The sequence below is a fragment of the Pyrgilauda ruficollis genome, unplaced genomic scaffold, assembly GCF_017590135.1.
Source record: "Pyrgilauda ruficollis isolate IOZ18807 unplaced genomic scaffold, ASM1759013v1 scaffold4, whole genome shotgun sequence".
Classification (NCBI taxonomy): domain Eukaryota; kingdom Metazoa; phylum Chordata; class Aves; order Passeriformes; family Passeridae; genus Pyrgilauda; species Pyrgilauda ruficollis.
The window spans coordinates 20,186,397-20,213,735 of record NW_024525489.1 but is presented as its reverse complement, the minus strand read 5'-3'; the positions used below and the strand labels follow the sequence as shown (position 1 = coordinate 20,213,735).

General features: G+C 39.8%; 3 protein-coding genes across 6 annotated transcripts in view; 1 reads left to right on the top strand and 2 right to left on the bottom strand.

Annotated features, from left to right (window-relative positions):
* Positions 1-1,485: 1,485 nt before the first annotated feature.
* DNAAF10 (dynein axonemal assembly factor 10) lies at positions 1,486-8,425 on the bottom strand. 3 transcript variants are annotated; one of them, XM_041477128.1, is made up of 8 exons: positions 8,234-8,425; positions 7,093-7,193; positions 5,936-6,066; positions 5,372-5,473; positions 4,519-4,634; positions 4,033-4,167; positions 3,115-3,212; positions 1,486-2,377 (listed from the first exon to the last, which is right to left on the bottom strand). In XM_041477128.1, the coding sequence occupies exons 1-8, from the start codon at positions 8,423-8,425 to the stop codon at positions 2,170-2,172; spliced, it is 1,083 nt and encodes a 360-aa protein (XP_041333062.1). In that variant the 3' UTR covers positions 1,486-2,169. The 3 variants fall into 3 exon arrangements, with proteins under 3 accessions (XP_041333062.1, XP_041333063.1, XP_041333064.1); XM_041477129.1 differs by lacking the exon at positions 5,936-6,066 and having other exon boundaries at positions 8,234-8,372; XM_041477130.1 differs by lacking the exons at positions 5,936-6,066; positions 8,234-8,425 and adding an exon at positions 7,326-7,541.
* Positions 8,426-8,518: 93 nt separating this feature from the next.
* On the top strand, positions 8,519-14,054 carry PNO1 (partner of NOB1 homolog). Its single transcript, XM_041477133.1, has 7 exons — positions 8,519-8,692; positions 8,775-8,924; positions 10,486-10,569; positions 12,093-12,153; positions 12,634-12,751; positions 13,276-13,346; positions 13,783-14,054. Exons 1-7 carry the CDS (start codon positions 8,519-8,521, stop codon positions 13,848-13,850), a joined length of 726 nt encoding a protein of 241 aa, XP_041333067.1. The 3' UTR covers positions 13,851-14,054.
* A 1,435-nt stretch (positions 14,055-15,489) lies between these two features.
* Positions 15,490-27,339, bottom strand: part of PPP3R1 (protein phosphatase 3 regulatory subunit B, alpha) — a 38,935-nt gene continuing 27,085 nt past the window's right edge. For both annotated transcript variants that reach the window (XM_041477131.1, XM_041477132.1), the window contains exons 3-6: positions 21,450-21,626; positions 19,951-20,010; positions 19,045-19,229; positions 15,490-17,652 (exon numbers count right to left, since the gene is read on the bottom strand). In XM_041477131.1, coding sequence (XP_041333065.1) covers positions 17,605-17,652; positions 19,045-19,229; positions 19,951-20,010; positions 21,450-21,626 — 470 coding nt within the window. In that variant the 3' untranslated portion in view covers positions 15,490-17,604. The remainder of the gene's footprint in view (positions 17,653-19,044; positions 19,230-19,950; positions 20,011-21,449; positions 21,627-27,339) is intronic.

Below are 27,339 nucleotides of genomic sequence, written 5' to 3'. Positions count from 1 at the left end.
GCCACTCCAAATTTGGGAGCACATTCCATTTCCTGCCCTTGGGCGAGGCAGGGGTTTTCCAGAGCACTCCTCAGAGCTGCGTCAGAGAGCATTTGGTCTGGGCGTGACATCTCAGATGCATTATGATTTTATTTAGAACACACTTCAGCTCTGCAGGCTGCAGAGGCAAGGTGCCACGCTTCAGCAAGAAGGAGAAGGACTATAAATAGAGCAGGCTGGACTGCCACAGACAGCTTTTTCTGGTTTAGCCTGGAAGAAGCAGAAATCCAATCTGCTGAGGAGATAATGCACAGTACAGGCACAGGCAGCGGCTCTTCTCTCCAACCAGTAACTGTCTTTCATTTTGTAGGTACACAGGTACAGCCACTTACCTTTAAGGAACCACCTTCCATCCTTCCATCTGTGCTTTCTCCAGCTCTCAGTTTTTTGCAAGCTCCTTATATGCAAACTGTCATATTTTCATGAAACTATGTGTTCCCCTCTACTTACGAGGGGAACACATTTCTTCATTTACAAAACAAGGAATAAAATGAATTTCAAAATTAAGTGCACAGAGGTAACACACATTTCATATTTCTGAGGCCCATGGAGCTTTAAGAATTGTTGTTTAATAGTTCTTGCTCTAAGTTGTATCCCACTAGGAGATCTTCCATGGAATTGTCTGAATAAAAAAGGGACATTTTTGCTGCAATACAAGTACATAAAAATAGCACCAAGAGCCCAGTCCTGTGCTCAAGAGTTTTTTGTTTTCCCTTGCAGGTACCTACACTGAGAACTTTTTCTTCCCTTACTCTGTGCTTGACTCAGTTACTGTTAAAGAGAGAAAAAGTATTTCTACCTGTTTCTGCAGCCTTTCACACCTTTCGGTGAGTATATTTTATTTACAGCACAAAGCTAATGGAAGCCATCTTTGGACAGTGCATTTTAGACTCAAAGCACTTGAATTCTTTGAATTCCACACCCCCAAAGCAGCCAAGAGTACAGATAATGGTTCCTCCTATTCCCTCCTGCTGGAAGGACCCCAAGAAGGACAACATTTAAAATCGTTTCAGAATATGCTCTCAACATTACACCATGCACAAAAGGAGATGGGATTACTTGGGTCAAAAAAATCAGATACTAAATATTTACACTTAAAAGCAAACCATCAAGTCTTAGGGAAGACAGGTGAATCTCCTAAATCTTTGTCTTCCACAAAATATTTAGCCTACATTGCCTGTGTTTTCATCCCTGCTGGCCCTTGCTAAATCTGAAATACAAGAACCTAAGTTTGTAGAGGAGAGTATCAGTGGCCTACTAAAACCAAGGACTTTCACAGACACACTTTGTTTATGGTCTATTGTAATGTTCCTCCTGCCCACCTCTGCTACACAAGCACGAAGCATTTCTCCATTCCAGAAAGTTTAGGGTCTAATAGCCTGTAAGGTTTTTCTATACATTACTTATTTAAATCTCTGGATATTTGAATAATATAATTTGTTCACATTAAGAAAATACTACATATAATTTTATTTGTAGAATATCAAATTGAAAACAGATATAAAAACAACAGAACATATAAACTTAATAGGAAACCCAACTAAAATAATAAAACAGTGCACTTTTCTCGATAGTTTAATTGCAGTATGATCTTCAATAAAAACCTTACTCCTTTAAACCTGAGTATTTTAGCCTTTGTTATCGTTTCTCTATTGTAGTAAAGAATCCTAAGTCACTTTAACAAACATTCTAATTAATAAATCCAGTAACACAACAAGTTTCTGCAGTAGTTCCCACTGCAGGAATGCACATGGACAACACTATATATAATAAAGCCAAACCATTTAACAAGTGTGAAGAGATTTGCACTATGAATAAACTGAACACAAACCCAAGTGAACTCTGAAATTACAGAGCTGTGTTAACATAAAGGCACATTTTATTTTCAGTGTAAATTCACATTTCTAGAAAGTTAAATTTTGTGCCCAGGAAACTTCAAGTCATGACAGCACAATCAGCCAAACAACTCTGATTGCACGTATCTGAACTTTCAATAGAAAAATCTGGCTTCTATTTTTTTAATCCAGTTTTATTAAAGAAGAAATTAAATTAGAAATAGAAGGGCTCCCCCTCCCATATTTACAGACTGAAAACTATATTGCTTTCTGATCATAAATTCTTGTTTTCATGTCAAATTTTGTTAAGCTTTGTAACTATCAGCACCCTCACAGTTTGGTCAAAAGCCCCACAGACACAAAGTCCCTTTTTGTCAGGGCTCCAGTCCAGGCTGGAGATGGGCTGTGTTGACAGAGTCACATTCTGCAAGAGACTGAGAGACCCTGCCACCCCCATCTCAGATCCTTCCGAATCTTTCTTCGAGCGCTGGGCTGGGTACTCACTGCCAATGAGAAAATTAAACAAAAACACCTACTTAGAAATGTAGTGATACAAACACATCACCATCCTCTTTATTCCCTGCTCTACAGATAAGGAAAACAAATGTCTTAAAAGTAATGAATAATCATATCCAGCTATATCTACACTGCATACTTTAGTAGACATTTCATGAAAGAAAAAAGGAGCTGGGAAATTTTGAATCCTGACACCCTTATCCTATAGCTCTTCATTTAACTGGTTGGTTGAGTTTCTCGCTTTTACCAAAGCCAGAAAAATTTAATCAAAACTATGCTTCTGAAATTTAATGCAACAACTTCATTGCTTTTAGGATTATTAAATTATTTTTCCATGTAATGTAAGAAAATGTAAACATAAGAATGATTAAGTCAAGGCTTTCAATATTCTTCTCAGATGTAACTGCTACAATATTAGAATTTTAAGAAACCCATTTTTTTCCATTTATCACCTTGTTAACCAAGGATATAATTAGATCTTCATTATATGAAGACAACAAGGGCAAGATTCACCTGTGCTATAACATTCTCTTAGGGATTAATTCAAGATTCCAGATCAAGTACTGACAGTGAAATCACCCTTTCTACTGCATTTGTAAGCAATAATTGTAACCAGATATTCTGAGGTTGGAAGCAGGACCCCACTGATCATTTCCAGAAAGATTCTTTCTTAAAACATTAAATGGTTGGTTTCTTACTCCTGGCTGGAGAAGTGTTCACTTACTATTTCCAGAGATGAAGGCTCCCAGATCCTCCACTTGTCATAAATATATCTCTGTTCTGTGGCAGGTGCCGGACCTGCCAAATGGTAGATTTCTGTGCCTAATAAAAAGAAATCAGCATTGTACAAAAGTCATTTGGAGATGAACTTCATAGGAAAGGACACAGAATCTTAAAACAGAGATCACTTGTATGAAAAGAGCCCAGCCTCCCCACAGTGGATGGTTAATTTCACTGTATGATATCTCTTAAAATCATTACTGGAAGGGAATATATTACAAACACTGTGTAAACAAAACACACAGTCAACAACTCAAACCTCAGCCAGGGCACTAAGATCATACAGCAACAGAAATCACTTAGGGAAAAACCCCAACACGTCCTCTGGCTTAATGTATATCTGTCTGCAAATGTCCACAAGGAAAAGCTTAAATGCACTTAATGAACAACAAATTCTATTTTCACATTTTATTACAGAATTATTTATAAATAAATAAATAAAATGTATTGTTTTGTTCTGTAAAATGTTCTTTGATTCAGAATCAAGTACCTCCAGCACCTTATTGGCTTTGAATGATAGCATGGAAAATACTAAGAGATACTAAGTTGAAACTCAGCCTTTTCTAAAAAAAGGAAGTCCTAAAGAACTTCACCACAAGAATGCCTTTTCTTGAATTATCCCCAGATTTTGTTCACAAAACAAAACAAAAAAAAACCAAACAAACAAAAAACAAAAACAAACCCACAAACCCAAACAAACCAACAAAAAACCAAAAAAACCCCAACCAAACAACAAAATAAAACAAAAAAATTATGAAGTAACCTGGGCATTTCTTACATATTTGTACTACACCTGTAGTAATTTGACAGAATGAATTTAGAAAGTTTGCCTCTTATTAAGAAATTCTCAGTCTCCCCATACCTTCTCTGAAACAGAAGCAAAACCTTTGGTTGGATGCTGAGTTCTCATATCAAAGACATGGAATTTTCCCTCAAGCGATGTGGCCACCAGCTTATTCATATTTATATCTTTTCTGTCAAACTCCACACTGCAAACCTGGATACAGAACAAGATAAATTCAGTCTTGTAATTTAGTCACTGTTAAAAAAAAATTGGGTGTTTTGTGATTTGTAAATATATATTAATAATTGGTTATTTCCACAATAATATCATCATCAAACAGGAAATAAACATGTTCATCTGAAAACATTAACCCACTGAGAAATGCCCCATCCTGTCCTGATCAAGAATGTGAGGGGTACCACTTGCCAAACCTAAAGAAAATTATTCCTTGGTACAATCTCAGCAGAAACATCTTCTGGGTAAGTTTCACACAGACAAGAGTCCTTTTAATTTTTCCACCCTACATAGGAGCTGGAATGAAAAATACTTCTATGATTTCCTTACCCCATTCTTAATGTTGGTCTCCCATCGCAGTGACATGGTTTTTAAGTCAAACAATTTAATGTCCCCATTGTCATATCCGGCACATACAACACGTTCCTCTTGATTGTAAGCATTGCCTGGACACAGAGAGAAAATTAACCAGAAAACACAAAATCTCTTTAGCCTGTAAATTTCACAAGACCCAGGCCTGCAGTTTCAACTTCCATTTATACAACAACAACAAAAAGTTGTTGGGATACTAAGATGTGGTGTACTGGATGGTTTTCAAACCTGAAGGGTCTAGAAAAATCTTGTGTAGGACACAAGCAACTTTGCTCTCTCCAAAGAAAAATGCAGAGCTCACATCAAGCATTGCTGTTTTCTTTAATTAGCTCTTAAGCTTCAAGGGACTTCTCTTAAATTAACTCCTTAATGCTTGGTAGCTGCAACTACACTACAACAGTGATGAGTTCCCTGTACATGGCAACATTTACATCCCTTCCAGACCACACAGCTAGATATACTGTTTTTACATTTCTAGGCACATAAATAGAACTTGCACAGCTTATCTGTGAAACCACAGAATCATCAAAGCATTTAGGTTGGAAAAGACCTTCAAGATTATCAAGTCCAACTACAGACAGTGACCAAAAGTGATTAGAGAATGAGTCTACAACCTAACTATCACAAACCCACAGAACTGGTTTATTTTGAAGAAAAAACCCCACACATAAATTTAATAGTGTGGAAAAGCAAAACCTGCTACTTATGCATGCATACAAAATAAAGTATTCCATAACATCCTGAAATACACTGACAACCATCAAAACACAGTCATGTGAGAGGGAGGAATGGTCATAATCTGATCAATTACCAAATGCCACAGTCCAGCAGTCTCTTTTGCTCTCCCCCTCTACAGGTTCCATATTAGCCACAGGAGTGTCATTCTGCCTTGGGTCCCACACCTTCACAGTTCCTGGGAAAGAAGACAATAGATTTTTTATTAGGAATACATTGTCATACTGTGTTCACCTTCCCAGGAAAGCCCTTTGCTTTTCATCCTAATCATTCAAAAACAGGAGCAACTCTTTCAATTCTAACCCAAGCCTTAGTGTTTTGTAGCTATAAGAAAGAACCACAAAACCAAACAGAAACAGAGTGAAAGCATTTATTAAGGATACATTTTCTCTAGCTGATATTTTGCATTTATCATGGTTTGTGTTCCTTCTGTCTCATGCCCAGTGACAACAGCACCTTTTGCTTATCTGTGGCTTCTAGAAGAATTAGAGAAAATTGGTCCCAAGCAAGATTCAAAAGACAGTGTACAAAGAACTAGTTGCAACAGCTTGTAACTAGTTCAGATGGCAGACTGTGCCCTGCCATCAAGAGCTTGCAGGCTCAGAGGAACTGGGAAGACTTGCAGAGTTCACTAACTCACCATCTCGACTGCCAGTCACAATTTCTGGTGCACCTTCCCCAATTCCTAAGCCACCTACACCATCTATACTGTTTATGATTTCCTTATGACCTTTCACAGAATACACTGGTATTTCAGGAGCTTCTAAATTCCTAGGCAAGAGAGAAAAAGAACAGAAAACATGGCATTTTTCCTTGACACTCAGGATTTGTACAAAAATGAAAGGAAACTTGAGCACAAATCATAAAAGCTCAGATTAACGGTGAGAACAAATATTGATATCACCACTAAGAACCATCAGTCTTTGTTTGATTCCTTCTTTGGCTACTGCTTTGGACTGCTCCAAAAGAAATGGCTCTTTTCTGGACCTCCTGTTTGTAAAGGCAGTTGTGAGATTTGCCACAGCAACCACTCAGACCCAGTTTTACACACTGGGCTCAAAAATGAATCACACTACAGATCAAGACACTCCAAGTATCTTTACTTTCAGTAGGTCTGTAAAATAACTTGAGTCATTGATCCCCACCTAGCTCTGAGTACTGCTCTCTAACTTTAGGTGACTGTTGTTTCCAGCCATGAGTTTCATGGCTCTTTCCCAATGATTCCCATTCTTTAAGAAGCTTTCAGAATTTTATTTTACATTTCAGCTAGTAACTGTCCACGTAATTCTTGCTATTCCAACAAGAACCAGTAGTTCCTTGATATAGGGCAATATAATAATAAAAAATCCCCTTTTGACACTACTACTTTATTTGATAATAAATTTACCTAGACATTAATTACACCAATAATTCAGGGACCTAGAGGAAACATTTGAAATTTGAAGATTAAAAATATATATTTAATCTAGACATGAAATTCAGGTTGAACACCACCTCTTCTTTGTACTTGTGCATCCATTCAAAAGCCTCTTTTCAGAGGACAACCTCACAGAACTTTAACAGGTTTTTTAGCTGCACACAGAAGATGGGAGTGAAGCAGCACTAAATTAAACACAGTGCAGAATTCTGCGTTGTTTCTACAATGGTCCAAATACAGTAGCCAGCAAAGCTTGCACTGGATCCCAACCACAGGCAGCATGGAGAGCATCTCATGCAAAATCCACAAACAGAAACCTCTGTACAGACAGACATGGACAGCATCAAGTGAAAACACTTCCAGAGAATATCTGTGCTTACCATATGTTAAGGTTTCCATCGAAATCTCCTGTAGCTAAGTATCTTTGCTGCAGAGATGTAGCACCAAAAGTTCCACATTTTATAGGTTTGGGCTTTTCGATCTTGTAAAGAAAGGAAATGTCTGTGTCAGCACACGGAGAAGGCAAAAACACCCACAGGCCACACAGTTCTCGGGAGTGCACAGGGGCAAGGGGCAGCGAAACACACATGGGATATTTGGTGCAAAATACTACCAAAATGTTATCAAAGGCAAGCTGCACTTTGAGTTTCGTCCTTGTGCCCAGAAAAGCAGGGTCCAGGTTACTGGTGTGGGAGAAAACACTCTGCTTGTGGCCTAGGGGGCCTCATGCACCTGAGGAACTGCTCGCCTCAGAAGTGAACACTCAGAGGTCAATCTGAGAGAAAAAACCAACCAAACAAGAAAGCAACCAACCAACCAACCAGCCAGAAAAAAACTCCAAAACCCAATCAAAAACCCAACCAACCAACCTAAAACCCAAACAATTACAAAAAAAACCCCAAACAAACAAACGGAAAAAACACCCTCAAAAAATCCAAGCACAGGCAGAAAACAGAAATCCATAACACAACACAGGAAAACAACCTATAAAACACAGCAGTAAACAAAATCACAGGATCACAGCCTCAGGCTGAAGAAGGTCTCTGAGATGGTCGGGTCCAACCTATGACCGGCCACCACCTTGTCAACTAAACCACGGCACTGAGCGCCAAATCCGGTCTTTCCTTAAACATCTCCAGGAACGGTGACTCCATCACCTCCCTGGGCAGCCCATTTCAGTGTCTAATCACCCTTGCCGTGAGGAAGTTCTTCCTAATGTCGAACAGAAACCTCAGCAGCTTAAGTTGTCAGTAGTTGCCTGGGAAGAGACAGACTCCCCCCCGGCTACAACCTTTCAGGGGGCTGTGGAGAGCGGCAAGGCTACCCTTACCAAGAAACGACAGGGCATCAGCGAATCAGCACATTTAACTAACCTTTCAGGGGGTTGTGGAGAGCGGCAAGGCTACCAAGAAACGACAGGGCATCAGCGAATCAGCACATTTAACACGCAAATCAGCTCCTGTTTTGCATCCCGGGCTCTGGACGAGCGCCCCGCCGCTGTTCCCGAGGGGACTCGCTCACCTCCCGCAGCAGCTCCAGACGCGCTCCGTGGAGCTCGTACAGCTGGATGACGCCGGTGCCGCGGGCGGCGCTGCCCAGGCACAGCAGGCGGGCGCTGCGGGGCACCCACTTGCAATCGAACACGGTGTAGCTCAGCGCCTGCTGGACGTGCGACACCACCTGCGGCCGCTCCGCACCCAGCACCGCCGACATCCCGCCCCGCTCCCGCCCTGCCCCGGCGGCTGCGGCGGAAGCGCCGCCGGCCCCTTCCGGCGGGAGCCGCACCACGTGTGCTGCGCGGCCAACATGGAGAGCGAGGCGGCGGCCGGCGGCGCCTTCACCAGCGTCGTGTCCCGGCGGAGCCGCAGGAAGCGGCGGGCGGGCGGCGAGGAGCCGGCGGCGGGAGCTGCCATGGACACGGCGGAAGCGCGGCCCAGCAAGCGGCCGGCGTTCCCGCCCGTGGCCGCCGAGGCGCTCGGGGTACGCGGGGCGCTGGGGAAACGCCGCCCCCGGGTCTCCGGCGTCCCCCGCCTCACGGCCTGCTGTGTCTCGCCCCCGGCAGGTCGGGAAGGGTGAGCTGAGGAAGATCCCTGTGCCGGCCAACAGGTACACGCCGCTGAAGGAGAACTGGATGAAGATATTCACGCCCATTGTGGAACATCTGCAGCTTCAAATCAGGTTCAACTTGAAAACGAGAAATGTTGAGATCAAGGTAAGGGGAGCAGCTTCTTGGGCCTTCCCCGGCAAGAGAAGGTTGTGTGCAGACCTCGAGGCACCTTCCAGTGTCTGAAGGGGCCTCCAAGGAAGCTGGAGAGGGGCTCTTTGTCAGGAACTGTAGTGACAGGACAAGGAGTCACGTTTACAAATTGAAAGAAGGGAAGTTTCGTTTGGATGTTGGGAAGAATTTTTTTACTGTGAGAGTGGTGAGACACTGGAACAGGTTGCAGTGCTCAAGGCAGGCTGGATAAGGCCTTGAGCAGCCTGGTTTAGCGACAGGTGTCCCTGCCCGTGGCACCGGGATTGGGACTAGAAGATCTTATGGCCCACTCCAACTCCTTACCGTTCTGTGAATCTGCCTCCTGAAAAGCAGGGCCTCTCCTCATGGGTGTTCCGCAGATTAAAGACTAGAGAAGTTGTAAATCCCATATAATGCTTGGAAAAATGGAAACTGTGTGGTGTCACCTCCCCGGGGATCACATTGCTTGGAACAAATAGTTACTGCAAGTAAAATCCAAAACTACAGATCTGTTCCAGAAGGAGCCAGCAGAAGCTGGGGGTGTGTTCAGTTTTTGTAAAAGAAAGTTATGTACATTAAGGAAGAATTTTCATCTATGTCTTAGATAAGATTTTGTAATTCAGTGTTTTCCAGCTATTTAACGTTACCCAATACTGACCTGGCAGTAAACAGGATCTTAAAAAGGGGCACTGAATCTCGAAATGCCTTTGTTTGTTGCAGACAATAAGGGCCTATGGTTTAATAGCATGTGATTTTTCTTTAATGGTTTGCAGTGGAATACCTTAGGGCACAGACCCCAGTATAAACCTGTAATTCTTGTAGACGTTCATTCTTTATCCTTATTCCTTCTGAGGAATGTTCACACCAGGAGTTTTTAAGGGCATATCTAAAGTTTTGACATACGACTAATTGTATTAGCAACACTGACATATGAGATCTTCCAATGTAATAGTGAAAATACAGCAGGAATTTTGCTTCCTAACTATGAAATGTTATCACAAATTTGATGGCAGGAGCCATCCTCCTTGAATTGGAGGACAGAATTATTCCTTATTTACTTTACTTCCTAGAAATAATCTCAGGTGAAAGGTAGGGAGGAGCAGGAACTCCTGCAGTTTCACTCAATAACTGCAGGAGAAAACCCTGGGATTTTAGTAGCACCTTTTGATATGAAATGATGTCTGGTGAAAAGATATCAAGGTAGTTTTGTTCTTAATCAAGCTGATTTCATTTTGGCCATATCCATCATGAACATAAAACTTTAAAATTAATTTCATTCATCTGCTAAGGCATATTTAGAATACTGTCATTTGAATAACTCTCCTGTCGTCACCATACTTCTCTTTTTCCTGCTGTTTGCTGTTGGAGTTTAGTTTGTGTTGGTTTTGGGTTTTCTCCACCAAAAGGGTTCTACTTAGTCAGCGGTGGTGTGGATTTTCAGCAACTTTTCTCTTCTGCCCCCTCCAAGCACAGGCTGATCTTTTAAGTTCTGCTCCTAACTGGTCTTAATTTGCAAACATAACTTCTTGTCTTGCAGACTTGTCAAGAGACAAAGGATCTCAGTGCTCTGACAAAAGCAGCTGATTTTGTGAAAGCCTTTATACTTGGATTTCAAGTAGAGGTGAGTCTCCCAACAGCCAGATTGTAAAATTGCTCCAGTTTACTGATCTGTCCCTGGCCTCTCTGCAAATTACAGTAAGAAATAAAGAGAGAAAAATCCTTAGGTGGTTTTCTAGAAATCAGTGTTTTCTAGAAGTTGTGACTGGAGTAGACATCCAGTTTCTTAAGATAATGCTGGATAAAAAAGTAGCCTTCAAACAGCACATAAACAGAGAACATAGGTTGTGTAAGACAAGCATAAAGCAATAATCTCTGAGGTCCTCTGCACTGGTAGAGACTGCTCATTTTTCTTCAGCCCAAGCCAGTAACCTCCAGTCTGTGCGAAACTCACAGAATCACAGAATTAACTAGGGCAGAAAAGACCTTTGTGATCATCAAGTCCAACCTATGACTGTCAACTAAACCATGGCACTGAGTGCCACATCGAGTCATTTTTTAAACAGCTCCAGGGATGGTGACTCTACCAGCTCCCTGGGAAGCCCATTCCAGTGCCCAGTCACTCCTTCTGTGAAGAACTTCTTCCTAATATCCAGCCTAAACTTCCCCTGGTGCAGCTTAAGACTGTGTTCTCTTCGCTGGTTGCCTGGGAGGCGAGACCAACCCCCACCTGGCTACACCCTCCTTTCAGGCAGCTGTAGAGAGTGAAGAGGTGTACATGAGCCTCCTTTTCTCCAGGCTGAGCCCCTCCAGCTCCCTCAACCACTTCTCATAGGACTTTTGTTCCAGACCCTTCATCAGCCTTGCTGTCCTTCTCTGGGCACATTCGAGCATCTAAAAGTCGTTCTTAAATTGGGGTAAAACAGTACTGGACATAATACTCAAAGTGTGACCTAAGCAGTGCCAAGTACAGAAGAAGAATGACTTCCCTGGTCCTACTGGCCACACTGTTCCTGATAGAGGCCAGGATGCCATTGGCCGTGTGGGTACACTCCTGGCTTGTGTTCAGCCGTCAGCTGAACCCCCAGGTCCCTTTCTGCCTGGTTGCTGTCCAGCCGTTCTGTCCCCAGCCTGTAGCTCTGGAGGGGATTGTTGTGGCCTAAGTGCAGGACCCGGCACATGGACTTATTAAACCTTTTATTAATGGATTTGGCCCATCTATCCACCCTGTCCAGATCCCTCTGCAGAGCCTTCCTAGCCTCCAGCAGATCACCACTTCCACTTGCAGTTTGGTGTCAACTGCAAACTTGCTAAAGGTGGACTCAATCCCCTCATCCAGATCATCAGTAGATACTAAATGGGACTGGGCCTGTTGGAGAAAGCAAACCCACTTCTTTCAGTGTGGTAAGGGCTGCTCCTTGCTCTAGACCTGTATGGATTCACTAGCACTGGGGAGGCAGGGCTGAAGGCACGGGCATCCAAACCTGTGTAGGGTTCTCCAGATGGAAGTATTTGCATTGCTGTTGAAAAAAATTGGATTTAACTTTAGTTGTTATTTGCTAGGTTGTGTGTATAAAGAGAACAGCAGCTTTCAGCTGTGTTACTAGCACAAAATAACTGCTGATAACAGATCTCCTGCTCTTTCAGGATGCCCTTGCTCTCATCAGATTAGACGATCTTTTTCTAGAGTCATTTGAAGTTACAGACGGTGAGTATTTTCTGATGCAGCATTCAAGAAGTCATGTGTGCATCCTGCTACTATGGATTTTTCTTTTCCCCTGCTCCACTTTCATCACTTTGACCTCACAGATCAGGAAAGTCAGAAACATCTAATTTTATGTAGTACTGGGACTCCTTGGAGTCCCCTGCAGGGCAGGATCTAAACCTGATCTACTTCATTTCTACCAGTGTTAACTTGGTGCCCTTGGACTCCATTTCCTCAACATGAAGTGCAGTGCCTCCCTCTGCACTTCTAAAGGAGACTTGAGTTCCAGAAACCCTATGTCAGCATTGGCTGCAGTGTGCATTACTAGTCAAAAAAAAGCTGAAATCCAGGTGGATCTGTGTTGACCAGTGAAGTTGCTTTGGTAGTACTTGGCATGAGTTGTTTCCAGCAACTTGACCAAGGGAAGCATTAACAGGAATACACACCACTGCTGTTACCCTGAGCATGCTATTCTCATTTCAGTCAAACCTTTGAAAGGAGATCATCTGTCAAGAGCAATAGGGAGAATAGCAGGGAAAGGTGGAAAAACCAAATTCACCATAGAAAATGTGACCAGGACACGCATCGTTCTTGCTGACACGTAAGTACAGACTGACTTCCTCTTAGGCAAAGCACAACCCCTCAGCTAATCCATGTCCTATGCCAGAAACAAAGATAACTTAAATTTTATTAAACTGTTGTAGAGTAGTAGTAAGAAAAAATATTTAAAAGAATATTTTAATGAACACAAGTTATTTGACCTTTTGTTATGAGAATGATAGTGTCACCAGCGCATCTAGAATTCAGTCAATCCCCAAAGCACAAGAATTCCTTCTTACGAATAATCAAAATGGAACTCACCAACACAGCAATGTTTTCCTCCTGAAGCTGCTACACTATTAAATTTGCAAATGGTAAAATCTATTTTAAAAGCATTTAGAAGAGCACAAATCTTATGTTGTAGGTTTTGTGGGTTTCACCTGGGTTTTTTTTTTTAACAAGTGTAGAAAAGAAACTATTACACTGATACAAAATTCCACATTTACCTCTAACCTCCAATTCTCTATTAACTGTGCAATCTCTTAAGTTACTTTCTGTTAACTACTGCTACTTTTCTTTTTACAGAAAAGTTCATATTTTGGGATCTTTTCAGAACATTAAAATGGCACGAACAGCAATTTGCAATCTAATTTTAGGTAAGTCCTCTTATCTGATCTTCACTACATATGAATCTTGCAGTTTGAGAAACTGCTTTGTGACTCTCACCCTCTTCCCTGTCCTGTCCACACCTCCATTTGGAGCAAATAGCTTGCTGGCAGTTGGCTTGTGACTCTTAAGAGGAGAAGCAGGGAATCCAGGACTTGCTTTCTGGCTCCAAAACCCTCACCACATTGCAGAAAGATGTTCTGCATTTTGATTTAGCTGCAGCATTCCCTAAGGGGTCTCAAAAGCCAAAGGGAGCAACCCGCTTTGGAAGCAGAAGTTGAGCTCTGCAGTTGCAGTAAGATGGTGACTGACCTTGCCCATCCTTCTCACCCTTTGGCTTAGTTCTCCAATTTTAACACAGGTGTGAGCACAACACATCCATTTTTCGTGGCAGTTTCCTGACTAGATTTGTGCCTTCTTCTGCAGGAAGTCCTCCATCCAAAGTTTATGGCAATATTAGGGCAGTGGCCAGCAGAGCAGCTGAGAGGTTCTGAGCTGCACCACCAAGGACTGGGGCCGGAAGTCCAGGTTCCTGGACACAGGAGAAGCCAAGAGCTACAGAAGCCATCAGGTTTCTGCTGGATTTGGAAGCCCAGAAGAAAACCACAACTGTTTGTGCACTCTGACTTTGGACATGTGGTCTGATTTGAACAGACCTAATGTTTGTGTCTAGTCATTAAAAGGGGTTTTAAATTGTGTCTATATCAAAAGTCCATGATTTTATTTGAACAGCCTCAAAGAAAAACCTGCTTCATTACGGATTTTCTGAATATCAGACTTAAGAGGCTACTTCTTCAGAAAGCCTTGGTGTTTGATGTTTTGAGCCTAAAGGAATTGGCAGAGCTAAGCATTTATAAGCACACATCATGGTTTAGTATCTGCCTGAAAGGAGTCAACTGGAATGCAGAGTTCAATGGTGGGCTGTCCACTGAGTCTGTGCTGCTGCTGGAACAATGCATCACATGAAAAGCGTAAGATGAAGGGGTAAATAACATATTTGAACTGAATCCTGAATCTGCACACGTATAGATTTCTTAATTCCTAAAATGTTCTGTAAGGACAGCCTAGTGAAGCCAAGAGCCACCAGGTGAAGTACTTTCCAGTGTACCAAAACACCAACAACTGTAAGGTCCTGTGTGTCTCCTTAAAATGTTATATAAGTAGCATAATGCAACAAAAGTAGGGGGAGAAATTAGAGTGCCCAGTCCCAGCATGACTTAATAATGGACCCTCTTCTCCTAAACCTGCCAGGCAACCTTCTGCAAAGTATCTTGCAAAATAAATCTGTTCCGGTTTGGGAGTGAAAACAAACTGAAATATGATTATCAAACACACAAGCAAATTGAGTAAGCATTTAGGTCAATGTCCAAGATTCCAGAATAGTGCTTCACAGTATGGGATTATCACTACAGCCAAACTGATTGGAGCCTTCAGTTGTGAATAGATTTAAGACCTGCTGGAGTTACCTCAGCACACAGTTTAGCAGTCTGAGCGATACAGGGGACAGTGTGTGCGTTCTGAGCAGCTCCAGGCACACGTACCTGCTCACTACGTTTTCTGTTCCTTGGCTGCTTATGTCATTTATTTCAATTAGCTTAGAAGATAAAGGAGAGTGAGTCAAGAGCGCACAAAACTGATGTTTATCCTAAATTTGGTACATACCGACACTGACCCAAAGCAGCAGAAGGGAGAGGGCAGCACACACAAGGTCCAAACACCTGCACCCCGAAGAGCACAGCACAGAGCTGCTGTGAAGGGCATACCTGTGCAAGGAGGGCTGGTGTCAATACAAGCTCAGACATTTCCTGAGACATGAACTGCCTTTTATTCTCCACCTACATTAATGTTAGGAGGGGTTGGTTTGTTTTTTAAAACCACTTTCCACAGGGATTTCAAATGAAGCAGGTTATCCACTTGGAACGTTTAACAAAGAGAACCAGATGTGCCATTAAACAACATCAACATGTCTTGAAATGCTGAAATGAGCCCTGGACGTTTTCAGCAGACTACACCCCGTGGAGTTTTTCAGTAAATCTTAATCAAGGAGTGGACAAAAAAATATGAACAAGTTTTCTTCAGAGCAAGGTGCAGAGCTGCTTTAAGGTGAACAGGAAAGGTACTGAGCACGCCAGCTAAGGTTCAAATATTTTATTTTGTATTCATACAGTATGAAGGTTCTTATAGTTCCCACAATATATGATGTAGCATGCAGAGGAAAAACTAAACATTCAACATAAATCATTTTTCCCCACACAAACTGAAAAAAAAACCTCATCCCTCCCCTTCCAGTCCCCCTAAGGAAATAACATTAGCACTAAATTCTATAATGCCAGCCAAGATATGCACAAGCAAGAAAAACTGAAAGCATTTGCTAAAATGTTTGTAACAAATACTTATGTACAAAAAATTCACAAAAGACTAATTCCCCCCCTGAAGCAGAGCACATGGCAGTTGACACTGGAACAGATACAACCACTGGCTGGGATTATAAACCACGTACTGATCCAGAAGAAGAAAAAAGTTACATGTAGTGGAGATTTTTGTTTTGAACATTAACATTTACCAAAGTTTGGCAACATTATCTTTTCAATTATGCAAATTATGTAAACAAGAGGAACATTTCAAATCGATCTACATGCAAAACTTCATGTCATGCAAGGACACTAAGCACCTGGATTTCTCTCTCACAGACAGAGCCCATGATGTGCAGCACTCAGTTGAAGGAACAGCTATGGCAGACAGGTGCTCGATTGAAGAGGTTCAGACAACCTGCACTTTCCACTGCTCATTATAAAACAATTTTTTTTTAAATAGAAAAACTACTATACAGGAAAGATGTACTGTCCTAAAAAATCTGCAAATGTTTTTCTTCCAGCCAATAGTACCACTGCAGAAAAGGGAAGGGATGATATAAAGTTGTAAAACATGGCTCGCTACTTTTATATCACACAAACAGATCAAGTTACCTTCCATTACAAATTATGATATGGACAAATCTAGAAAAGAAAAAAAATTCTCCAGGAAAAGGACTGGAGAACTGCAAGAGGTATAAATTTAGATAGTGTGAAGTTTTCCTCCTCTATGGCATAGGTTAACAAGATTCCCCCCCTGTATGAATCATATATACATATATATATAAAATATTACCAGTTATTTAGCTACCTGTAGTATTTTTTAAATGCAAGGGGGAAAACTATCATGGGTGAAACAACAGAATTTAAGTGGCAAGAATATTTTATAATCTAAGTACTGTATAAAATAAGTAGATGGGAATCCTGCAGTTATGTTGATCCTAATTTCATTAAGCTAAGCACAAGAGAAAATCATATATGCATCTACCACCTTAAGCAGCTGTATCTAAATTGAACCCAGAACAGCAGAGTTGTCTTGGCTTCAGGACAGCTGTAGCTGCTCCCAATTCCTGGGTGACGGAATCTAACAGCCATCAAAGCATTCCGCAGTCACTATATGCACACGAGGACTAGTTCTTGGCAGTAGCATTAAACTATATTCTCATATTAAGTAGAACTGTACTAAGTTATTTAGCAAAGAGACACAGTCCCTGGTAATATATTAACAGGTATAAATAAACTTAGTCTCCCGTGTTACAAAAAAAAAAAGTAATTAAGGTGATTTAATAAGAAGCAATGCTTTGTCAGCCATTCAATATATAGAAACATCTGAACAGTCACAGGAAAAGGAAAAGAGTTGACCTAAGACCCAGTTAAAACTTTACATTCTTCTACTATATATATAAAACTGTGTGAAATAAAAGTAAGGATGTATATCCACATATTGAACTGTTAATATTCTGCTTGGCACTTTGTACTCTAGTTTTGTTTCTGAGTCAAGTATATTAAATTAAAGCCCACCTAGCTACTACATATAGAAAGCTACATATATATCTATATATAAATACACACACACATATATATATATAGATAGATATTTCCTTGTTATAAAAGATGAAGAAAAATAAATTAAAAAGCCAACCCCTTCCCTTTCTCCGCCACATTGATATGCTCTTTCCATCTTTGCTGTCCTTCAGACTTTAAAGTGCTACACTGAGTTATTGAGAGAATAAAAGTTCAATAACACTTAGTTGGCTTCATGAGGCTCATGTTGGAAAATGTGGCTTCACAGAGAAAAATACTTCCATTTAAATACACAGAGAGCATTGCTGGACGTCTGGAGCAGATCTTCAGAGATGGAGAAGAAAGCAAAAGTGTTGGGTGGTGCCCTACAGAGTCACACATCTACGACCATCTTTTTGTGGATATCTAGGCCTCCTACAACCTGGGAGAAAAATAAGGTTCAGAAAGATGAGAATTGAAAATTAACAAAGTGCAAAGAAAACATTCAATAGATGCACTGCGGTCAATGATAAAGACAGTATTTCCCTGGCCTCTCCAAACTGATTTACATTTTACAAGTACTGTGAGAGATGAAATTAATTATGTACAAACCAAGGTAGTTCAGTACAATTAGTACAATTTACACACTCAAGGGCCTGAAAACCAGTGCAAATAACACCATTCTGGCATTCCTCTCCATCTCATACTATGACCTTGTAGTATGTTTGTGCATGTTAAATAAAATGATGACTTCTAAAACACCCTGTAAAACTGTGAACCTTCCCAGGAAAAGGAAAGTACTTTAGGAACAGCAGCAGGATTTCTCACAGAACATACACCCAGGAAAGAATTACCAGTGTTCACAGGAAAAGGAAAGGTGCCATGTCAGAGGAACATTTTATAATGCAGGAACAAAATTCAAAGGCCAAATGGTATGTGCCAAAGACAACAAATTAAAAAGCATTTTTGTAGATACATGGCACCAGATTCAGAGAGGGTAAATGCAAGAAAAAGAATAACATGTTATAGAACTGAAAAGTGTCCTGTCATGAGGTCAACAAAAACTCAAGAAAATAAAAGTAAAGAAGAGGAAAATCCATCAGTAGCACAAGGAAAGAAGCCTGGGCAAGAAGCCCAAAGTCAAAAGAAGAGGCAACATCACATTTGATGGATGGCTGGAAGATGACAGCCCAGTACAAGAAATAAACAAGTAATGCAGTATTAAATCCAGGCATTTGCAGGCTGTAGCTCTAACTTCTTTGCAGACAAAATGTTTTTTACATGATGTCACAAAAATAATTAAACTTAAAAAAAAAAAAAATCCCCAAAATGCAAACAATAGTACCTTTTCACTTTAGTAATTGGCAGCATGGCAGATTTCCACCACCCTCCCTCCCCTTCTTTTTTTTAGAACTCAAATATTTTTTTAAGTTGAACAAGTTATGTTTGAACTGAAGTTATAAATTCGAAGATTAGGGGAAAAAAGCAATGCCCAAACCATGCTATCAAGTGTATCTTCCTTAATGTACCATTTAAAATCAATGAGTAAACACTCATTATTGCAATTTTCAAAGGATCAATATTCAATGTGTCATCTACTTTTTTTGAGGAAAGAATTTAAAACTTGCTGTCAACTAATTAAACAAATATATCCCATGGGATGAAATCAACCCCTTCAAGTGTTAAATGCTACATTATAAGCATTCTGTTCAGTAAACCTCTAAGTTCCTAAAAATGCTTATTTTAACTGTTTACTCTTTTTCCAGAGCAGCACTTGAGAGATATTTTTTTCTCTCTCTGTAAATGACTCCATTTTTCTTTAGAAGTTACTTACAGCACAAAATTCTTCAAAGGATATTCTTCCATCACCATCCTTATCTGCATTAATTATGGTTTTATCTACAATTTGCTGTAACTGAGTGTCTTTGAGATTGTTCCCAACCATCATCTTCAGCACCTGGAAGAGCTCTCCATTTGAGATATAGCCATCTTTGTCCATATCATAAATGCGAAAAGCAACTGCAGAAGTAAAAAAAATAATAAAAAAAAATAAACCAACCATTTGATAGCAATTGTCATTGGAAAACAATATATACTCACTTTAGAAAACACCTGAAATTGTTCTAGCACCTGCAGTAAAAGCATTCTGTGAACACCAAAAAAGAAAATCTTCCCCACAAGTAAAGCACCCAGCCAGCAAAAAAAATACAACCTTCCAGGAAACAGATGACTTAAAATCCCATCTGGTTACTTTGCTGCAAACAACTTGGCGTCAAGACTGAATTTATTTTTAAATATTTCAGTCTTAGTTATTGGAAGCTACATCCGTAACTGAACTCTTCTACTCCTAAAGCCAGAGTCTGGAGATGCAGTTCTGAAACAAGAATTTAATGCTTTCCTACTGTAAGAGCATATAACTGAGTATTATTCTCAGGCCCTCTAAGTTTACAGAACTATATAGCAAGCCGTTCTTAAATGAATTTACTTTTTATAAAAAACAGAAAGCAACTGAAATTCTTCAGAAATCAACCAACCTCCCTCCTCCAACCTTCCCTGCAGAAAAGAGTGCTAACAATCTTCACAACAAATAAAGGACAAAATGTGCAAAAAGCTTACAATCTACTTTCATTATTTTCCTCTCTTTACAACAATCTGAATTTGCCAATTTCTTAATCTTAACCTACAAAAGTGTATTTTTGAGTATGAGAAAATTTTTGTTAAGGAAAATCAAAATACTTACACCTCAACTTCTGTTCTTTATCTCCTTTGACACTGAACTGGGAGACTCCTTCTATAAATTCTAAACAATGCAAGGAAAACATGTATAACAAAGCACATTTTTTAATAAACAAAGAAGTCAACATTCAGAAAATTTTAGAAATTGTAAAAGCAATCTAGTCTTTAAAATATTGCCTATCTAGTCTTTAAAATATTGCCTACCTTGTGACACCTAAATGTCTGTGTACTTTGATATTTAATGTTCTTCAGTGGGAGGAACCCCAAATCCAATGCAGCACTCACTAAACAGACTATGTCACACCAGCATTTAAGTAATTTTGTTTTGGACCTTCACAAGACCTTGACAGAAAACTCTAAGCTCTTTACTAAAGCTACTCCAGTTGAGATTCTAATTGTACAACTCCTCTCAATACTGGTTTCTCAATGTAAAGAATTACACTGAAACTGAAAACTGCTTTTGAAGAAATACTAAAATAATATTTTTCTATAAAAGAAAATTGGTTTTGCCAACTTCCTGTTTCCTTCCAAGAGGAACAACTCCTGATGACTGTATTAATCACAGCTCAATGTCACAGACAACATGATGATCATTGCTCATGACCATCTATTTTTTACAAGGGAATTTTGAATAGTTCCATGCAACAATTACTGCTTCTGATCAAAACTCAACATTCTGGTTATACTGTAGCTATCCCTATAGACATTTAATGGGCTTTGCAGAGGTTACGAACTCTTGCATATTAATATCTTATTTAAAGTGTCAATCTGTCAGTATAATAAGATTTAAGTACTTTCTCCAATTAAAAAAAAAATGCAAGACTGATTAACCTTCTCTAGTCATAAGAAATACTAAGTTTTACCTTGAACAGAAGTTACAAACATTATGATTTCAGACACTGTTTTAAGATGAACTAGTGAGGAAGATTTTAATCATGGCCCTTTTAATCGTGAATATTTAAAATTAATCTAAAATTTTGAGAAATGTACTAAATCAAATCTTCTGTGTTGTTTGGATTTTTTTTTTTTTTTTGTTTCAAGTGTCAATCTAAGATCTACCTAAAAATAACCCCATAAAAGAAGTATCAAGAGAAAAACCTGGGCTCCTTCCTATTTTCTAAATACTTGAAAGAAGAGATTTCATTTGGACAAATACAACTTATGCAGAAACACACCACTTAGCCTACCACACTTTCTTCAGTCTCTCCTCAGCATCAAAATTAAGAGTCTAAATTGGTATACTTTAAGAGATATTTAATGAGTAGTCCTCAGCCAGCCAGACCTTAAAAGCTACCACTAAACAATCTGGTCTTTTAACCATTTCACTCAGAAGTGCCCTAATGCAGAGAAACTAGTTTTACCGGTATTTAGTTCCACTAGGATTTAGCACCTTATTTTAACACGTCTTCTTCACCTCTCCTCTTTTAGATGAAGAAAAACTGGAATTCTAAAGCTCTAGGAATTCTGAAGTACCACCACCTGTCACAGAACACTGTGCCTTACCTTTAAAATCCACTTCTCCATTGCCATCTGTGTCAAATATATCTATTACTCGCTGTACTAACGGGTTCTGTTGCAATTCAGGTAAAGACATGAACTCTTCCACGCTCAGAGAACCAGAGTTGTCCAAATCAAGCTTCTTAAATCTCTTTCCTAGTCTTTTTATCTCATCAGCATCAACTGAAATGAAAAACAACCCCAGACTTATTCTCAGAAAGGCTTCAGTAAACCCTTTGCAGTTAAACACAAGGCACATTTCATTGCTTTCTTACAAATTTTTCTCCTACTTTATTTTAACTATTAAACACCAATATAGATAACATGAAATTCTGAAGACAAACACAATTTTATTTTAAATAAGACTTACCTTTTTTCCTCCCTGCACCTGCCATAATACAGTTATTAGCCTTGTGACTCACTGAATACCACATGCTGACACAACATTTTGAAGGATTGAGGATGCTTAGCTAGCTCTTAGTCAGCTCTTACAAATACCAGATATTAAGAATCTGAGGAAGAGACCAAGTGTTCTCTGAAGGAGACAGCATTATGTTTACACTGGACTAACATAATATGCCAGAGAGACAATTATATTCACCTTATTCGCAAAACTAGTGCTTCTTCAGCACAGCCAACACGAGATCTCCTGGGATATGAGTCAAGTTAAGCAGGTTAACACTCTTACTGGTAAACAGTTATCTCTCACCTACTCAAAACACCCCTCTGACAGGCCTAAGGTCATTTTTCCACTCCATCTCAGACAGGTACACCTGTAGCCACAACTTGCACACAGCTTTTTATTTGTCAGAGAAATTAAAGTGAATTCAGGTTCTGCAGCACCTCTTCATCTAATCTGTTCAAATTTATAGGGAATCTCAATTAAAGCATATACCTAGTACCCCATTTTACACATCTGATTATGCCAAGAATAGACTAAACCTGTGAATCCATAAAAACAAAAGCAATCATGTACTGGGCAACTGCTGAAAAGCTTGAAAAATTTCTCCATAACAACCTGAAAACATCCTGTCAGCAGCCTCATTTACGAGATCCGAGTCTGTTCACATGTTGCTCACCCTTTTTAGCTACAAAGGAGCAACTGAGGTTCTTAGGAAGCCTAGAAGGAGCCCAGCACAGAGCAAACCACAGCAAACATTCCTTGCAGAACCTAAGGCTGCAAACTCTCCCTACCAACCCTCTCCTTAACATGAACAATATTTCTAAGCTCCATTTAGTAGTGTGTTTGCTCCAACAGTAACAGAAATTGCGTAATCTTCTACAAGGCACATACCTTCACATTTCACATTACATCAGTACCTTCTTAGGCTTTTGTAAAAGGGCAGCATAAAATCGAATAGCTATGAGTCTTTCCAATACATAAGGTCAGCCAACCTGCAGAGCTTGATGTTTAGAAATTGTAACCAACTCAAAAGACCTGATCATCTACCAACAGTAACCAACTGCCACTTCAGTTCCTTGATATCCTTGTCTAAAAACCAGTGAGACGCAAATAGAGAGTCCTCAGGACTGTACTATTTCACAATGAAAGAGAGCCTGACAGAAGTCCAAAGGCACAAGATGATTTTCTGACATTTTGCAGTTTCAGTTACTGCTTGCAACTGCAGAGGCTAAGGGCAAAAACCAGTCTGCAGTCCCAGAAAAATCTTCTCTTTGCTGTGCCAGAAAGTGACAGACCCGATTCTGCCTCTAGGGCTACAAAAGTGAGACTGAACATAATTCGCTTTCCTTGGTTTCTAATAAGTAGTGTGGTATTTCACATAATTAACCTCTCAACTGCACTGAAATATTCCTTTTATCCTAAGTTTGAGCAGAACCCTTGGCCACAACTGGAGGTGTGCCCTGAACAGTACAGCAGCACAGCAGTGGCAGCAGCACATTGCACAGCTACCCAGGAACCCCTCCAGGTGACACAGAAGGAGACGGAGCACCATACAGTAACCTGGATGTAGATCATCATCACGGGACTAGAAGAACACAGTGTTAAAGAGGAATGGCAAAGCAGAGCTCCACAGGCAACATTATGAGTTCCATCAGCACAAAATGCTGCTTCTCACCCATACACTGAAAGGTATTTGCCAGCTTTTGCTTCTGTGCACAGAAACTCTTTTGCTTCTACTCATCCTCACTCCCAGTCCTGAAAATTACGAGGCCCAGCCCATTTTAATGCAGACAGCACCTTGGCAAGCTGCAAATGTGGGAACTTCATTTTAGTGCAAGCTCTACTTGCAACTCCCATAGAAAGAGTTCACACTCTCAAAAAAGCCTCACAGCACAAGCATTTGAAAAAGCATAGAAATATTAAGGGTGACTTATCACACTACCTATGTAAGCACATTTCCCCTTGTAAAATAAGTGCACGAATTAACATAATTTATACCTGTATTACTTCACTTTAAAACAACTAAACAGCAAACTAATTATATTGTCTATGGTGTATATAATGCACTGTCAGCTTCTTACCAGATCAGTGGAATCACACTCTCAGTATTAATAGAAAGACTAATCTTTCCATTTTGGTCAGTTCTAAAGCCTCCCAAACAACCTGAAATACTTCATAGTTCTGCAGCTTCACAAAATCACAATGGAGAAAAATTATAAGAAGCATTAACACGGCTGGATCTCTTCTCCCTTGCCACAAAACCTAATGAGTTAATGAACTGCAAGTTCTGTAACATTTCTAAGTAACATGTAAGAAACTCCCAAGTACCAAAACACAGCAATGAATTTTTCACAAATTAGGATAGAAACATGGAGCTGCCTGAAGCAGGACTACAGACCTCTGATCATCAGGTAACACCACTTTCTCACAACCCAGAGGTCACATTAAAGAAAGTCTTATTTCATTACTTCAGTTCCATTTCCTGGTTTGGGAGCTCAAGTCCATGCCATTTTTCCTCACAAATATAAGAGCAAATATTGCAAGTGACACCCAGAGTTCTGTCAATGTTCTGCTATGAAGTGGAGTTAATTACCACATATACAAGGCACTCACTTGTATATGTGGTAATTAATACGTGGTAACTCATGGCTACATGGCTTAAATTGGCATAAGCTGGCACAAAAGACCAGACAAGACTGTCTCTGCCATTGCACAGACGTGCTAAGAAAACAAACTGTTGTCAGAAAGGTGTTTTATCCAAGGTATTTCAACAAGCAATGCTGCTCTGCCATCATCTGCTGGGCACAAGAACCACTGTTGGATTAACTAGCCGCACATCTGCAGTTAACAAGGTCCTTAAACTCCAAAACTAGCAAGTGTAAGAGAAGAAATTTTTTTTTTGTTTTGTTTTAAAGATGGTAGACAAAGAGGTCAAGATTATGGATGATAAAGGTAAGAATCAGATCACAGGAAGGGAGGAGGTTGCAAAGGAATTTAAGAGTATTTCTCAACAATGATCATGTTTTGCTGAACTGTAACAAAGCAACAGCTGCCGCAATTATGAAATTAAGGATATTTGAAAAATATTAATTACTCTTTCTCCACATATACACACGTCCCATTTCATAGCTCATAACAGCTCAACTTCAATGCACAGTCCAGGTACAAATAACTGGCAGCAATTTCTACTGGAAATGGGATTAAAATTTCTCATTCCAAACCTTGAAACATTCAAGCAAGGGGTGTGCCTGCACTGGAGATCTGAAAGAGGTTCTTTTCTTAACAGGAGTCAAAACAAGTCAAAAAAACAGTACTGAAAAAATCAGCATCTCTGTCAAAAGCTGACCAAATAGCAAACTCTTCCTCTGTTTTGTTTCTGGCAATTGATACAGCATGAATGACAGTACTTGGAGCAGGAAATAATGAAAAAGCGAAGTAAATGCAGGGGTAAGAAAACTGTCTTTAATAGTTCATCAGCATATAAACCTCTGTTCCTAATGAACATATGTGGAGAAACATGAGATCATGTTCATAACTGACTGTATGAGAATCTAGTATCAGAATTTCATTATTTTTCCTTAAATATATTGCAGGCACCTCACCTACCATTAAATCCTTTCCACAAGCTGAATTTTAAAAATCTGGTACACTTGAAAAAAATTTGTATTTCAGTAGCATCTTTGTCTTCATAGAACAGCTTTAAGAAATAAGAATACAAATATAAAATAAGGGATGAGTACATCATAGTATAATATGCCTTAGATTGGCATACCTTCTGTCAATTCTTTCTTCAGTTCACAGTCTTCCTTTCTGGTGACTCTCCCTGCCTATGCTGAATTTACCTAAAAACTATGCAAGTCTTCTGGAGCTTAATGTTTGTTTCTTGGCTCTTCTTTGGATTTTTTAAAGGGAAACAGCATACATTTACATATAACAGCAGATTTCAATAGCATCTTATTCATTTTTTGTTGACATTATCTCCCAGAATGCATATATACAACAGTTCCCATCTAAGATGGATGCTGCCCTATTTAACAATGCTTGTATTTTCCTTCTCCTTATCAACACTTTCTTAAAATTCCACATAGCTCTCACTGAAGAACAGAGCACTGAAATTAATTCTTAGTGTCTGAACAAAAAATATGACTTCGTGCCCACACAAACTCTCCAAAGTTCTGCTGGAAACACAAGGTACAAGATAGTTCAGCTTAAGGGAAAGCTGAGCCGAAAGGACTGATGGTGGCAGTAGCAGACAGAATTTAAGACCAGCTCAGGAGACCAGGCCAAATAAAAACACTAGGAACTCCTAGGAAGTCCAAGTCCATAGTAGTGTAAAAAGGGTGATACCACCACTAAGGAAAATCAGGACTGAGCTTTGTTTACATCGTTTGAGCTTGCCTGTGACTCATCACCACACTCCCAGCAACCCTGAGCATTCAGATCCAAATTAACCTTTTTTTTTGTGCTGAGCTCCCCAGCTGACAGGGGGCTCTGTGCTTCCCATGCTTTTCAGCAGAAGCAGACAGGATCCCCTCACCTTGGCACTGATGCCTGAGCTCACAAACTTACTAACTGGCTGGAAAAAATAACTGCTAAGTGCTTTTCTTTAAAATGCTTTATTGGCAGCACTGCATAAACACCAAATTCTGTACTGTTTCAAAACACTTGGAATTATTTATGTTTATTTCATAATCCATTCTGAATTTTGTTCCCCTTGTAATTAACATAAGGCAGGTGTTAAGTAGTTCTGGTACTAAGGATTTTTTTGTTAAAGAACTATCAGTACTTTCAAAAGACTCCTCTTCTAGCCAAGTATTAAAATTCTTAGGGCCAACACCTGCTTCATCTCTTGAATTCATCTGCATATATCTAAAAATATGATGAATCATGTTAAAATGCTTCCAAGAAACTACATGCAAATGCTTTGCCTCACTCCCATTTTAATGCAGGAGTCTTATCTCTCAGATGCTCACTTTCTAATATGCTGATCCACACTGCTGAGTTCCTCACTTCTGCCCCTCAACACAGCAGTAAAGGATGATCCATTAGATTTCAACACAATTCTCTTTCAAATTGTTATGCATGTAACTGATGTTCAGATAAGACTGTAAAAACTATTCAAGTGGAAACTCAAAATGCTTTATTAGAAGCCAATTTCAGTGTGCTTTATGCTGAAAACAGTAATTTCAGGAAAAAAAAATATATTTTTTACAGTTAACATAAAGGTACGTAGCTAACTTTTTATTAATCTGAGAGCCAAAAGTAAAGAATGCCCTAAAACTACAGATTTCTGAAATCCACTACATTCAGTGATGCTTTAACAGGATAATGCATATGCATTAAGAAGCATGGTGCATCCATTGCTGCAGAGCACAGTATACACACTGGCATCTGCAAAGGGTACAGACCTTAGAAAAGCTGTACATCTCTCAGCAATTAGGTGCTGAGCACTTCTGAAATCTAAATGTTTACCCCTGTATGTAAAAGGATGGC